Genomic DNA, 16,503 nt, shown 5'->3' with positions numbered 1-16,503 from the left:
TCAAGAACGTTTCTTCAAGTGCAGTCGCAAAAACCATCAAGCGCTGTGATGAAACTAGCTCTCATGAGGACCGCCACAGGAAAGGAAGACCCAGAGTTACAGAGTTCAAGTAACAGAGACATCTCTATATCAACTGTTCAGAGGAGACTGTGTGAATCAGGTCTTCAAGGTCGAATTGCTGCAAAGATAACACTACTAAAGAACACTACTAAAGGACACCAATAATAAGAAGAGACTTGCTTGGGCCAAGAAACACAAGCAATGGACATTAGACCAGTTGAAATCTGTCCTTTGGTCTGATGAGTCCAAATTTGAGACTGTATTTATCAAGGCACAAGGCGAGACCCAAATGCAGACACAGGAGCCAGATGGTTGGAGTCTTACAAATTGTGTTAATCCAAAGGGGTAGGCAAGAGAATGGTCGTGGCCAGGCAAAAAAGTCAAAACCAGATCAGAATCCAGGAAGTATAGAGTGGCAGACAGGCTCGTGGTCAAGGCAGGCAGAATGGTCAGGCAGGCGGGTACAGTCCAGAAACAGGCAAGAGTCAAAACCGGAAGGACTATAAAAAGGAGAATGCAAAAAGCAGGAGAATGGGAAAGCGCTGGTTGACTTGGAAACATACAAGACGAACTGGCACAGAGAGACTAAAAACACTGGGGAAAATAAGGGACACCTGGAGGGTGTGGAGACAATCACAAGGACAGGTGAAACAGATCAGGGCGTGATAGTATTGTAGGCCCACTACAAGGTAATACATGGCATTTTAATTGATTCATAGGACATTTAAACAGTGTTTATCATACAAAAACCATATTTCTTACACTTCATATGTTGACAAAATGCACATTATTTCATTTGAACAACATTTAATCATACAAATACAACCATATTTTACAAGTACTATGAAGAGGATGGGAACATTTTTAATAACTCAGAAATTGTGTTCTGTGTCCTGATTGACCATATTAGACTGAAAACCCCCACAATGCCACAGCTATCTCCTGGTGGCACATGGTTAATGATTTGGCTGCAGGATTGAGGTTCAATCCCACAATTTTCTTTAAACCATGTTTCTTTAAAAAACAATGTTGAAATTGAGGCTCAGATATAATCTACTAAAAGATGTTGTCTTTATTTCAAATGTATAAATCCAACAGGAATGCAGAATTTAGACTAACGTAAAAAATGTAACGTTGTGTAAAAATTGACTGTTCAACTTTTCAAAAACATATCCGATATAATTCCTATTTTGAGACGCTTCCCATGGTCCCCCTGCCCTATTTTTCACGATCTGAATATCATCTGATCCTATATCAGCACTCATAGTCTTGGATACTTTGTAAATTTGGGCCCCCAAGTACGCAGCATATGAAGTGTAAAAAATATGGTTGTCTTTGTATGATAAACACTGTTTAAATGTCCTATGAATCAATTAAAATGCCATGTATTACCTTGTAGTGGGCCTACAATACTATCACGCCCTGATCTGTTTCACCTGTCCTTGTGATTGTCTCCACACCCTCCAGGTGTCCCTTATGGGTGATGTGATGGTGTATAACGCAGCCACCAGTATGTCCCTGGCTTAGTCACGTCTAAGAAGACTAAAAAGGAAGAATGGAATTCCTGACTGACCACACTGCCATGGCTATATGCTGAAAAAGGAAAATGTAAGAGAGCTTTCCTGGTGTTGCAGAGGATAAAAGACCTGGCTTGAGAACCGAACATTGCAGATTCATAACCCACATATGCAGATTGTCAACATATGAAATGTCCTATGATCAAATTAAAATTGTACTTGTCACATGCACTGAATAAAACAGGTGTAGACTTTACTGTGAAATGCTTACTTACCGTCTATGATTTGGGTGGCTGGAGTCTTTGACAACTTCCTCTGACACCGCCTGGTATAGAAGTCCTGGATGGCAGGGAGCTCGGCCCCAGTGAGGTACTGGGCCATACGCACTATACTCTGTAGCGCCTTGCGGTCGGATGCCAAACAGTTGCCATACCAAGCGGTGATCAGGCAGTCAAATGCTCTCAATGGTGCAGCTGTATAACTTTTTGAGGATCTGAGGGCCCATGCCAAATCTTTTCAGCCTCCTGAGGGGGAAGAGGCGTTGTCGTGCCCTCTTCACAACTGTGTTCAAATCAAATCAAATCAAATGTATTTATATAGCCCTTCGTACACCAGTTGATATCTCAAAGTGCTGTACAGAAACCCAGCCTAAAACCACAAACAGCAAGCAATGCAGGTGTAGAAGCACGGTGGCTAGGAAAAACCTAGGAAGAAACCTAGAGAGGAACCAGGCTATGTGGGGTGGCCAGTCCTCTTCTGGCTGTGCCGGGTGGAGATTATAACAGAACACGGCCAAGATGTTCAAATGTTCATAAATGACCAGCATGGTCAAATAATAATAATCACAGGCAGAACAGTTGAAACTGGAGCAGCAGCACGGCCAGGTGGACTGGGGACAGCAAGGAGTCATCATGTCAGGTAGTCCTGGGGCATGGTCCTAGGGCTCAGGTCCTCCGAGAGAGAGAAAGAATGAGAGAAAGAGAGAGAGAATTAGAGAGAGCATACTAAAGTTCACACAGGACACCGGATAGGACAGGAGAAGTACTCCAGATATAACAAACTGACCCTAGCCCCCGACACATAAACTACTGCAGCATAAATACTGGAGGCTGAGACAGGAGGGGTCAGGAGACACTGTGGCCCCATCCGATGACACCCCCGGACAGGGCCAAACAGGAAGGATATAACCCCACCCACTTTGCCAAAGCAGCCCCCACACCACATCCTCAACCACCAACTTACCATCCTGAGACAAGGCCGAGTATAGCCCACAAAGATCTCCGCCACGGCACAACCCAAGGGGGTTGGTGTGTTTGGACCATGATAGGTTCTTAGTGATGTGGACACCGAGGAACTTGAAGCTCTCGACCCGGTCCACTACAGCCCCGTCGATGTGAATGGGGGTGTGCTCGGCTCTTTGTTTCCTGTAGTCCACGATCAGCTCTTTTGTCTTGCTGACGTTGAGGGAGAAGTTGTAGTGCTAGCACCACACTGTCAGGTCTCTGACTTCCTACCTGTGGCTGTCTCATCGTCACACGACCACGACCACGACCATATGCAAACTTAATGATGGTGTTGGAGTCGTGTGCGACTGAATTAAATAATGTGTAAATGTTCAAATGTCCTTTGAAAGAAATTAAAATGCCATGTGTCTCTAGATCACCTTCAAATGCAAATTGTAATTAAATCAGAAGAGAAACACAATGGGGATGTATTCCAATCTGCTTTATCATGCTTTAAGGAGCTACATATTCCCGTGCTGAGAATGTTGTGGTAATATTAGGTCAAACTTAAATATAACATTTTGGAACATTTCTTGAACATTTCCTTCAGACAAGGTCAAATGTATATTGTGTGAACCTCAATGGAATAGTACGTTAAACCTAAAATAAATATGCTATGAACGTCATAAAAACGGACTTATTTGGAAATTGTGCAACACTGTGGGAATGTTTTTTGCATCCTGTGTGAATATCACAAGAATATTCTTGCAACATCCCAGACAACTCCCATAACTTAATTAAATGTTCTGGGAACCTTTAAAGAACTTAGACCAGGTGTTCTGTCAACATTCTTACAACATTATAGGAATGTGCTGTGCAACCTAACTTAAACATTGCATGCATGTTATCACAACTGAGCATACTTTGTATTTTTTTTACCCTAAAAACAGAATTACCTGCACAACTGGACAGATTTTGTGGTTTGGGAACATGTATTTTCTTATGGCCCCACAATGTTCTCACCAAATTGTTCCCACAACCTAAAAAATTCTGAGAACCTTTAAAGAAGAGATTAAATGCGTTCTAGGAATGTTCTTGCAACATCAGGCAAATGTTTTATACAAACATTCTTGAATCATCAGCACGACTGGACAGTTTTTGTCTTATGAGAACATTTGCCGTGACCTAATGTTCTGGTAACTTTCACAGAACCAATTTTGGTTTGCTGGGTTAGCTCCTATAGTGTTAACTAACCCAGGTCACAGTGTTGAAGTATTTGGAAATCTTTACTATTCTAGTGTACTATATTGTCCTCTGTCTCCCCAGTATTGTAGGTCATACTGAGCCCTACACCAAACTGTGCTGTAAGGGTTTCTGCATAGACATCCTGAAGAAGCTGTCCCGCACCACCAAATTCTCATACGACCTCTACCTGGTCACCAACGGGAAGCACGGCAAGCTGGTCAGAGGCAGTTGGAATGGCATGATCGGAGAGGTAAGGAGATGATGGTTATTCTAACAAGCATTATAATTAGTCACCTGCCTAAAAGTTAGCATATTAAATACATTAAATGTGATCAATTTAGCCCCATTTCATATAGCTGATGACAGAGCATTTTGGTTGTGTTTCAATTCTTGACATTGGTGATTTAGGTTTATGTTTATCAGACCTCATGATAAAACCCAGATGCAGACAGTTCGAAATAACAAAAGTTTATTGTAAAAACAGGGGGCAGGCAAACGATGGGTCAAGGGCAGGCAGAGGTCAGTAATCTAGAGCAGAGTCCGAAAGGTACAGAACGGCAGGCAGGCTCAGGCTCAGGGTCAGGGCAGGCAGAATGGTCAAAACCGGGAAAACAAGAAAACAGGGACTAGAGAGAAAACAGAAGTACGAGAAAACGCTGGTAGGCTTGACCAGACAAGACAAACTGGCAACAGACAAACACAGAACACAGGTATAAATACACATAATTGGGCAAATGGGCGACACCTGGAGGGGGTGGAGACAAGCACAAAGACAGGTGAAACAGATCAGGGTGTGACAATGTTGGCACTGAGTTCAGATAAATATTAAAAAGAAAAAGTAATGAATAACGATTAATGAATTGCCCTTAATAAAAACAAATAGGTATTATGGTCCAAATCCAAATAAAGGGAAACTAGAGTGTAGGGTTGCAACATTTCAATAAATTCCCTGGTTTTCCCGAAATCCCATTGGTGGGCAAAAGCAGGAGATCTGGAATCCAACCATACTTTCTGGAAAACCAGGGAAGTTTTCCAGAAGGAAGTTGTTGGAAGTTCATTCTCCTTGCTGACCGTGTTCGGGAAGAGTTTGAGGTTACAACATTAGTTTTCAGGGAAGCTATTGTTCTCACTGAGGTATTGGCCACAGTAGCACCGGTAACAGCTGACACAATGCCAGGCAGAGTGCCTGGACTGTAAACCCACTGGCGAGTCCATCAGCATGTTAAACATTACAGTTGTGTAGGGGAAAATGTCAGTAGAGGTTATTAAGAGGAGATATCATACTGCAGGGAAGGGAGGGAGGATCTGCCAGGGGTAGAACAACTGACTAGACTAGCAACAACCTTTATATAGGGTTATCAGCTTCACAACCACTGGCATGACGCAGTTTCTCTGGATCTCCGCAAGGTCTATGCAGCTGCATGCCTATCAAATCAATGATAGGCTTTCTGTGGTGCCAGGGTTTAGCTTTGCATTAGCTAATGGATAAATGTTTATTGGTAGGCCTATTTGGTCATCATTTTCTCATGTTAAGCTTAACATTTCACAAAGCTACACACAGAGTCGCAATGCTGTAATATTTATACTGCTGGCTCGTGGCAATAATGTATTTACAGAAATTAAAGTTGGAAATTCAACCATTGCAGATTGTAAAATAAATATTAGATGCAACAGCATACTAATCAGCTAGCAATAGATTTATTTTTAAATATACACCTGTCTTGTATAGGTTACCTTAACCTGCATGACATGAGACGTCCTCGCGCTCTCTCCCAGATTGGATAGAAAGTTGTGCATGAAACCAGACTATTAATGCCAAACAATACTGTCTGTCCTCCCTGAAAACACTTACTAAGCTTACTAGGGATTGTTTCATTATGCAGTGTACTATCCATAGCTATATACCGTCTTTAGCTGCTATTTATAAACGTTTTAAAAATGACACATGAAATAGCCTAACAATAGGACAAAAGTTGTCGGCTTGAGGATAAATTCAGTCACTCTTTATTGTTGAACTCAGCGGGTTTTGTCTGGCTAATAGCCTACACAAAATCAATTAAATGTACCTTAATTCTGTCCTGAACCTGGTGTTCTGAAGTCCTCCTTTTTTGTCTGTAAATGTTTTCACCACAGCCTGTAGGTCCAGGTTTGGGGCACGACTGTTTTTCTGTACTGAGTATTGCCAACCCAGACAGTCTTTCCTGAGACTGTTAAAGTTAAAGATGTTACAGAACTGGCACAACTCCCTTCTGCCCAGCTTCCTTTCCCTTGATGTTGCTATAGCAATCAAGCTGTTTTTACCATCTCTGTAACTGTTGCTTCTGCAGAGAGATTGTTTTTTATGAACTAAAACTCATGCTGAACGACCTAACAAGCATTAGGCTCTCGGTCTGATATGTGCTTTTGAACGCCTGAGTAAGTGCCACTCGTTGCAATGGTGCCGTCGTAGCCTTGACCCCAACATTTGTTCACTGAAATCACTTTATACCTTTAACCGTTTATTTTATTTTTTTCACTTTTTCAGTCACATTCCTGAAAAATGTAAAAGGTTTATGAATTACTTTTTGGAAGGTTACTGTCAAAATGATGACATCAATGACAGGCGCATGGACCCCCAGAGCTCGTGGGGCCCCCATGGCTCGTGGGCCCCCTGCCTTGCGGGGGTGTCTGGTATGCCAGTGTTTACAATGCCCAATTGCTGCTGGTAACACTTTGTCAGCCGGGGCCAGGGACTTACGTAACAGGTATTAGGTCTATGCTATATGCAGCAATATCTAATGGATTAGGAATTAGGATTGATATTGCATGATGGATGACATTGCATGAATGGGTGGGTAGATACCATGGGCTGTTATCTGCATCTGTCTGGATGGGTTGTGTAGTGTATCAGGGACAATACTGTACACATTGTATATCACCTACAGGGATTTAAGTCTTGCATATCAATAGATAAAATGAATCAAACAGGTCAATAGGGGGCATCACTAATCCCACCTACTACAGTGTTCGATTTATTATACATATATATTATACATATAGACTGTAGACTTTCTATGTCATAAAAATGTCCTCTTCCGTTCTCCCTAGGTGGTATACAAGCGGGCGGACATGGCCATTGGCTCGCTGACCATAAACGAAGAGCGCTCAGAAATTATCGACTTCTCCGTGCCGTTTGTGGAGACGGGGATCAGTGTGATGGTCGCCAGGAGCAATGGGACCGTCTCACCCTCTGCCTTTCTTGGTGAGCATGTTTAACCTGCTCATGTAAACAAACAAAACGTTTCTCTACAGAGATAACAAATGACTTGGCTTAAAAAAGCTTGTTTTACCATCTGAAAACAGAGATGGCAAATAGTACTTTCTCTGGACAGAGTTTAGAACTCACAACTGAATATATCGTACAACAAGGTGCCTCACGCTACAGAAACAGGAGAAAGGCTTCTTCTAGTATGAGTGGGTCGATTCGCAAAAGGCAAGGCTCGTTCAAGACTACGCTACTTACTTTAATACTTCATAAAGAGCATCCCTTTCAGAAGCTGCTGACAGTGTGCTACTATGGTAATACAATACCACGTTGTCCTTGCCATTATCTAGCAAGCAGCTGTCAGAGCACATGGTTTCAACATTTGCCAGAAAGATGTTCTGATTCTTCTATAGGTGTTCTGATTCCTCTCTCCCTCCTCCTCTATAGAGCCCTACAGTCCGGCGGTGTGGGTGATGATGTTTGTGATGTGCTTAACGGTGGTAGCTGTCACAGTGTTTATCTTTGAGTACTGCAGCCCTGTGGGGTACAACCGGAGTCTGGTGAGCGCCAAGGGTGAGTGTCAGCTCCGACCACCTTTCCCTCTACCTCTACCCTCCCGTATCAGCAAAGGTAGAAAGTCACGGAAAAGTAGGTTTAAAGAACTCTATATTATATCACAGAAAATATTAAATGACATTGAAATAGAATGCAAACGCATGTTATATACACCCTCTCTGAATCCCTTCTGTCTTTACCACAACCATCATCCTGCCTTCTCCAGATCCCGGAGGCCCCACCTTCACTATTGGGAAGTCTGTGTGGCTGCTGTGGGGCATCGTCTTCAACAACTCTGTTCCAATTGAGAACCCCAAGGGCACCACCAGCAAGGTCATGGTCCTGGTATGGGCCTTCTTCGCTGTCATCTTCCTGGCCTCCTACACTGCCAACCTGGCAGCCTTCATGATCCAGGAGCAATACACTGACACAGTCTCTGGACTGAGTGACAAAAAGGTAGGAGGATTCATCAGTCATTGGTAATTCTGTCTGTGTTCAGTCTTTGAAAGGGGGAAAGAATTATGGACATATTGTAGTGTTTGATGTTAGGCTTAGGCAAAATATAGAGTGGCCTATTTCTGATGAGCAAACAGTGCCTGGCTGCGAACGGTTTGAGAGAATACAAATAACCATGGGCAGAGTCTCAATGTCATGACTGTGACTTTTTCCACTCATAGTAAAAACATAATAGGATTCCCAGCGTCTGTGGTGAAATTAAATTAGATCCCTGAAGTCTTTAGGTATGATGTCTGTGAAAATCCCCTGAATTGTATTACACCAGTGGATTTGCCAAGCTGCCAGTGATTATATATTCTAGTAGTAATTTATGCATATTTGTGTGGCCTGTGGAGGTGCTCTACACCAGTATTGACAAGGAAATCCATGTTAAAACTTCAGTGCTAGAAATGATTTGTGGACTCTCTGCTTTAAGGCACTGAGGGATTAGAGAGGCATTTGAGGGAAAAGACCAAGCTGTCCACTGCTCATTAGAATTCCGGGAACTCATTTAATATTCTTCCCACATAATCCATTAGCTCTACTTTGTGAAAAAAAGAAGAGAACCCATAAAGTGTCTTTTGATAGTGAGTCTACAGATCAACCAGGGCAGAATCCACAGAAGCTTAGAGAGAATAGACAGACTGGACACTGCAGGTGGGACATTTAAATTGAGCTGTATGATCTCTAAAAAGGGACGTTCTCCGAAAGAGTTTCAAACAAGAGGCTTGTGAGGAATACAAACTGGTTAAAGGACAGTAACTGGTGTTTATGTAGTGACAGATGAGTGTTTCTCCTCCTGGGACTGTTCACTTCAGAGGCATGGAGTCATGCATGGACAAGACCTTGCCATTTCCTCAGAGTGACATCATGTACAGACAGGCACCTCCCTCTTTAGACCCTGTCTGTGCTAGTCTCTCCTTTCTGTACAAGCTGTCAGATGTTAACAGATGTTTGTAAGAATCCTATACACTTAACTTTGGCCAGCTAGACTCAAGCTCTATGGGTCAACCATCATCCATGCTTTTAGTCAGGGTTTTCATTGCTTCCCAACAGGCATTTACAACACAGAGCATTGTATGACATCCTGTGTCTGGGGGCACTGTCACACTGCTACAGCATTCCCTCATTCACATAGCAGCGGAGTAACCTTGGTCTGTTGGGTGAGATGAGGAACACAGGCTGAGTATCCTAATGCAGCCAGTGTACAGGATACAGGACAAATGGGAACGAGGACAACACTCTGTCATCTCTCCAGCTACCCCACCAGAGAGCAGTGAGACGTGGGATGCATAAGACTGGCACCAAAGGTCTCATTAATTCATGTGAAATGTCTCAGAGGACATTTCTCTCATTCTGACAAGACAAGGTTGCTAGGAATTATCGCTCATGGAAGTATTTGCATTAATGAACAAGTACAATTTATTTCCAGTATATTGCACAGTCAGGGTATTTAAATGAACATGGTCCACTCTGCGTCAAAGGGGCATGGCAAAATAAAGAGAAATTAGGCGTTTTTATTACAGTCAAGGGGGAAGAAGTCATTTTCTAATTCTCTGGAAAGTATGGCCTGGACTTAATTTCTGTTCATTGTGCCCTCTAATCGTCGAATTGAGAGAGGAATTATAGAGGGTAACCTTAGCTGACCACTTAATTGAGTGAACAGCACTTGAGGGTACAGGCAGATATCAAAGAAACAGTGGTCTAGTGTAGTCAAGGACAAGGTGATCAGTGTCATTGTGTTAGTTTCTTTGAGGTTTATATTCATGCCTCTGGGTTTGCCTGGCATATCATATACTCTTAGAAATAAAGTCCTATCTAGAACCTAAAAGGGTTGAGACATCAGATCTTAGGAGAGGGTGGAAGAAAAACATATTAAATGTTATTAATTAATATTCAAGTATGTCAATGTATTTTATTTTATTTATTTTTATGGATTTAATGAATAGTGCATGTATTCTTCCTAGACATGTCGGGTATCCTGTTCAAAATGTTTCTTGTTTGTGCATTTATAATTCAAACTTCTACATTTCCCAAACAGTTCCAGAAGCCACAGGAGCAGTATCCACCGTTTCGCTTTGGTACGGTCCCAAATGGAAGCACAGAGAGGAACATCCGGAGCAACTACCCTGAGATGCATGCCCACATGGTCAAATACAACCAGAAGGGTGTGGAGGACGCCCTCAACAGCCTCAAATCAGGGTAACACTCTGTAAATAATCATTATACACAGTCAGTGACAGAAAACAGACATCAGCGTAACACATTCTAAAATGCCTAAGCAAATATTTTATGTTTGATGAAATTATAATTCATTAGATAAGTTATTAAATGGTAATTAAATAGTAATTAAAAATACAATTGTCTATCATTGCATTTTCCCACAAGATAAATCCCTATTGTTATTATCTATAGGAAACTGGATGCCTTCATCTATGACGCTGCTGTGCTGAACTACATGGCAGGTAAAGACGAGGGCTGTAAGCTGGTGACCATCGGCAGTGGGAAGGTCTTTGCCACCACTGGCTACGGCATCGCCTTGCAGAAGGAGTCCCGATGGAAACGTCCTATAGACCTGGCCCTGCTCCAGTTCCTAGCGGATGGTAAATTACAATTAACCCCGTGTGGAGTGGGATGGGCGGCCAACTGTAAATCTTAGCTGTACTTATCCTTTTAGGTCCCAAATACTCCCAAGTTTGCTAAACTGGTAAACTGCACATTAATGGTGAAAAAGCGTAACTCACAAAAGTAAGCTAGTATAGACCCGAAGAGCCTCGAGATTAGAAAAAACTCAACTTTAATGAAAATACTGGCGTACATTGCACCATGGACCACTCAGAGGTACTGTAACAGAGTTTTGACTGTGATCCAGGGAACAACAAGTGTAAAATGCTGAGTCAGGGTTTGTCGAGGGGAGTGATGAGGGTGTGAGATTGGCATTGACACACAATGGCAACAACTGGCGCAAGAGTGTTTTCATGAACACCTTCAAGCCTCTCTGTGTTCTGTTCTTCCTGCTCGCTGCAGGTGACACGCAGAAGCTGCAGACGGTGTGGCTCACAGGGATCTGTCGTAATGAGAAGAAGGAGGTGATGAGCAGTAAGCTGGACATAGATAACATGGCGGGCGTCTTCTACATGCTGCTGGTGGCCATGGGGCTCAGTCTCCTGGTGTTCAGCTGGGAACATCTGCTCTACTGGAAGCTGAGACACTCAGTACGCAAGTCTGAACGCCTCGACTTCCTGCTCGCCATCAGCAGGGTAGGTGTGGCTGACCCTTCTTCCGAGGGACAGGGGTGGAAAGGGTACATAGGCCTAATCTATAGAGATGTACACACTGAGGCATGTCTTAGATTGCAAAGGCCTTGGGTTCTGCAGAGAGAATGTGGTCCAATCACCATGGGAAAGTTGATCTGTTAATCTAAGACACAAAACTGAATTCCATAAAGAAATGACATAAAATGTAAGCAACAATTCAATGAAAGCAGCAACAACGGCATAATTTTGCAGTCTAAGAAACCATAAAATGTGTTTTCACAAACACAGCAGAACAATTTTTTGGACTTCCTGACCATAAAGTTCTGTCTTTCTTAGATTTTTGCCTCACAGTAACACTTGGGAAATATTTTTAATGCACTAAGTCAAAGATGTACACGATCAGGATATTTCAAGGGCACTAAAATAAAAATGATGCAAAAATAAAATGAGGAAAAATCCATAAAATGACTTTATGGAGACCGTGCAATACTGTTACGGTCCTGATCCATCTGAAATGGAATTTAAATAGGCCCATTAACAATCCATCTCAGTGTTGACAGTGGTGAGGTGAGATTAAGCATTCTAGACTGAGACCCAATTTGAAAGTAAAATAAAGCCGGCCGAATAAAAATTGGAAAACTAATTCAGCAAGTGCATGGTCAGCTGCTGCTTTTTCAGTTACTGTCTTTCGCAATTTTTTGTGTGTTTAACATCAACCTGAATGCATACAAGCTTTCAAAACAGCACAAATAGTCTATAAACTATTTTGGACAATCCTGAATCTAATTTGGCTTTCACACTTCTCTTCACTTCATTGGTCAGACAGGTTAATAGAAATTGTATTTGCTCAAAGTGAATGTTATCAACACAAGCAATATTGTTTTCTAAAGTCATGATTAGAAACAATGGCCAAAGATAATTAACACCTGTGGGATTTAATCTTGTCAAACTTTGTGTAGGGTGAGAAATGTAGATCTGTTCCAAAACCTGACAAGGCTTTTTGATGGATGCTAATCTCCTCCTCCTTCGCTATCTCTGCAGGGAATCTACAGCTGCTTCAACGGCGTGGAGGACTCTGACCGCAACGGAAACCTGCAGAACCCTGACGTCACCACCAACTACACCCAGGCCAACATGCTGAAGATGCTGCAGACAGCCAAGGACATCGTGACCTCGACCAGAGTGGAGAACTCCCTGGACAATGCCACCAAGACCATAGAGAACTGGAGCCGGCGAGGAGCCGACAATGTGCGGGTTGGCCTGCCGCCTCGTGTGGCAACCACTATAGACATGGGCCACAGCCGCCTGCCCTATATCTCCAGCATCACGGACAACCACTCGCCCTACCCCCAGAGGGCGCTCGCTTCCACATTCCCCATCCACTACTCGGACAGCACCACCCAGCCCTTGCTGGACAAATCCAGGGTGGTGACGCGGCCTACCCCACTCCGCTACACCCTTCCGGCCCGTGGCAGCCACCACTTCTACGAGAGGACCCTACCCATCTCCAGCCTTAGCAGCCCCCACATCGCCATGAGGGACCCTGCTCCCCCTAGCACCTCCAGTCACAACCCACACCCCCACCACAGCAGCAGGCTGTATGTTGAGACCCAGCCCCGGCACCCTACCTCCCCGTTTGTCCCTTACAGAGAGTTCCAGGTGCCTGACATCTATGTGGAACACCACAAGGGGCCCCTGGGACGGAAGTTCAGCTACCCCCCTGACCACATGGGCAGGAAGAAGAGGTCCCACAGCTACGTGTTTTCCGAGGCCCAAGACACCAGGGGGAGGAACGACTATGATGAGCCAACCTCCTGTCTGGCTGAGCTGAGGGCCAACCACCTCCTGAACAACCACGCCCCTTCTGCATCAACCATGGCCTGCATGGGGGGCCACTACCCCAGCGGTAGCGCCAGCTGCAACTCCTGCATGAAGCCCTACCTGGAGCCTGAAATGGAGGATGTGCCCTTGCTGGGGAAGGACAAGGTCAACCGCCGGGCCTCTTTTCTCAAGACCACCTGGAGCAGTGACAGGATCCGCCAGCTGGGCGAGAAGCCCTCCACCTCCACTATGCCTGACCTGTTCCCCCGCGTAGTGGTGGCCAACCCCAAGCCCCACAAGCTGTATGGCAGCCAGGGGAACAACCTGTGCTACCCCCTGGCCGCTGAGCCTGCCTACCTAGACCCGGCTCATATGCGTTCCTACCCCTACAAGCAGCATAAGCTCAAGTGCTCCCAGTCCACCCGGCTACCATCCTACAGGGAGGCTATCCTGCAGAACGCAGCCGCCTTGCGGCGCTCCTCCTCCACTGTGGTGCACAGACACTACTCCACCTACCTGAACTCCTACACAGACCTGCCTGTATACGTGGGGCCGCTGCCCCAGGAGCCCGGGCAGTTCTACGACAAGGACATGTGCCACTTGTTCCCCTGTGCAAGCCACTGCCCTAACAACAATGCCCTGGTGCCCCGTATGGGGGACCGGCAGGTGGTGTACCAGAACAATATGTTTGGGGGCTACGAGGGCGCGGTGGGGCGGTCGCGAGAGGAGCCCCCCCTGCCCGGGTCTGGGAGCAGGGATCGGAGGGAGGTCCTGGTGGCCAGAAGAGTCAACAGTCCCTATGTGCCAAAGACCTGGGGCAGGGTATCCAGTCTGGAGTCTGAGGTCTGAGCTCCAAGCCCCTCCATACCTTCAGGCTGATGGACTATCCCTCCCACTGGGGAGGGGAAAGCCTACCTGGGGCCTCCCCCTCAGCCTTTGGTTTAGGCAAAAATTAATGAATTAGCTACCAATAATATCCTTGGCTGATGGAAGGAAGTAGAGGACATTGAAAGGCTGTTACTGCTGGGACATTGTCAAGTAAACATTAAGCGATAAGAAAAGAAAAGACAATGTTGAATAGTATTTAATACCTTCAAATTTAACCTGTTGATTGTTATTTAAAATATTTTTAAATGCTGTCTTGCTGTGAGAGAGAGAGAGAGAGAGAGTGAGAGAGAGAGAGAGAGAGAGAGAGAGAGAGAGAGAGAGAGAGAGAGAGAGAGAGAGAGACAGAGAGAGACCTGGATGACAATACACTGTAGCCGCTCATTCAGTTTAGACACATTTAACTTTTCTCTTCAATCATTTTGGTATCCTTCCATTTAAATTTAGACACATATAAAAAGAGAATAATAATTTTGTTATCAAACCACAGAAATGTCTTCCACGACTTTTGTAAGTCTAAGAGCTCTAGGGAAAGCTGTCTAAGGCTTTTTGGCTCCGGTGGTCACTGATGTAATTTGACTTGGATTTTAAAAGGGAACATTTTTAATTAGCATCTGTATTTCCATTGTTACTCTACTCTTTAATAAATGACAAGGCCACTTCAAGGCCCTTTTGGAAATGTCTATATTTTCCTATTCTGAGTGAAACTCCACATATGATCTGTAATGCCAGCAGAATGGAATAGCAGGTCAGGTCCCAGGACTCTAGATGTTGGTGTCTGCTTCAGTTCATTAAGTGGGCCACCTCTGTTGACTCATCCAGAAAGGTCATTGGATATCAGATCCATTGGACAGCGCTGTGTTCAGTTCACATGCCAACAATAGGGCAGACAAGTCAGCTCCTTAAAAGACAAGAACACATTTGTATTTTACTAACACCCCACATAATCTGTTCAGAAACTGTGATATGTCATCAATTTATCTAATCACTGTATGAGTATTCTGCTGAACATCATAAATACATTTAAAAAAGATGGAATAGAAACATGTTCAGTTAGGTAACAAATCCAAACAGAGGCTTTGAATTGTCTATATGACCAGGATGGCCATGCTATTGTCTGAGCAGTGATACCTGTGACAGTAAATCTTCCCTCAGGGCTCATCATGGGATTCCTATGACATTAGCCTATCAGTGATTCTGCCAAGACGCACACACACACAGACATTCACACACACACACACTTTCACACTGGCTTCAAAGGGTGGTGTTCATCAACACCTCACTTTACTCACTCACCAATGACTAGGGGGAGCTTTGGCACACCACATCCATCATTGTCCACACTGGGCCTTACCTTAAAACAGACTAAGGCAGGGATGGGCAACTGGCCCCCGGATAAACTTCCAAAAAATATACTGAGTGTGAAAAACATTAAGAACACCTTCCTAATATTGAGTTTCCCTCAGAACAGCCTGAATTTGTCGGGGCATGGAGTCTACAAGATGTCGAAAGAGTTCCACAGGGATGCTGGCCCATGTTGACTAATGCTTCCCACAGTTGTGTCAAGTTGGCTGGATGTCCTTTGGGTGGTGGACTATTCTTGATACACACGGGAAACTGTTGAGTGTGAAAAACCAAGAAGCATTGCAGTTCTTGACACACTCAAACCGGTGCGCCTGGAACCTACTATAATACCCTGTTCAAAGGCACTTCAATCCTTTGTCTTGCCCATTAATTTACACATTTTGAAGTGGATTTAACAAGTGACATCAATAAGAGATCATAGCTTTCACCTGGATTCACCTGGTCAGTCTACACCATCGAAAGTGTGTTGTTAATGTTTTGCACACTCAGTGTATATAACATTTTTGCCCTCAACATTGAGTTGAGACCCCGACTGATTTCCCACCCATATAAACTCAGCAAAAAATTAAACGTCCCTTTTTCAGGACCCTGTCTTTCAAAGACAATTCGTAAAAATCCAAATAACTTCACAGATCTTCATTGTAAAGGGTTTAAACACTTTTTCCCATGCTTGTTCAATGAACCATAAACAATTAATGAACCTGTGGTTAAGACACTAACAGCTTACAGACGGTAGGCAATTGGGAGTGGCAGGTAGCCTTGCTGTTACATTGTTGGACTTTTAACCGAAAGGTTGCAAGATCGAATCCCCAAGCTGACAAGGTCTGTCGTTCTAC

General features: G+C 44.1%; 1 protein-coding gene across 2 annotated transcripts in view; it reads left to right on the top strand.

The window, feature by feature from the left end:
• The window catches only part of LOC110538550 (glutamate receptor ionotropic, NMDA 2C), an 80,326-nt gene extending 65,341 nt beyond the window's left edge, over positions 1-14,985 (top strand). Inside the window, exons 6-13 of one of the 2 annotated variants that reach the window (XM_090193722.1) lie at positions 4,127-4,295; positions 7,133-7,286; positions 7,737-7,862; positions 8,071-8,300; positions 10,381-10,541; positions 10,755-10,942; positions 11,367-11,599; positions 12,638-14,985. In XM_090193722.1, the coding sequence (XP_090049848.1) occupies positions 4,127-4,295; positions 7,133-7,286; positions 7,737-7,862; positions 8,071-8,300; positions 10,381-10,541; positions 10,755-10,942; positions 11,367-11,599; positions 12,638-14,266 (2,890 nt within the window). In that variant the 3' untranslated portion in view covers positions 14,267-14,985. Of the gene's footprint in view, positions 1-4,126; positions 4,296-7,132; positions 7,287-7,736; positions 7,938-8,070; positions 8,301-10,380; positions 10,542-10,754; positions 10,943-11,366; positions 11,600-12,637 lie in introns of both variants that reach the window. The other variant, XM_090193721.1, reaches the window with a different exon arrangement.
• The last annotated feature ends 1,518 nt before the right edge of the window (positions 14,986-16,503 follow it).

The sequence above is a fragment of the Oncorhynchus mykiss genome, chromosome 12 (genome assembly GCF_057628025.1).
Source record: "Oncorhynchus mykiss isolate SJ-2025 chromosome 12, ASM5762802v1, whole genome shotgun sequence".
In the NCBI taxonomy this organism is placed as follows: Eukaryota; Metazoa; Chordata; class Actinopteri; order Salmoniformes; family Salmonidae; genus Oncorhynchus; species Oncorhynchus mykiss.
Note: the sequence above shows the minus strand (reverse complement) of the source record. Positions and strands in the feature narration are given on the sequence as shown.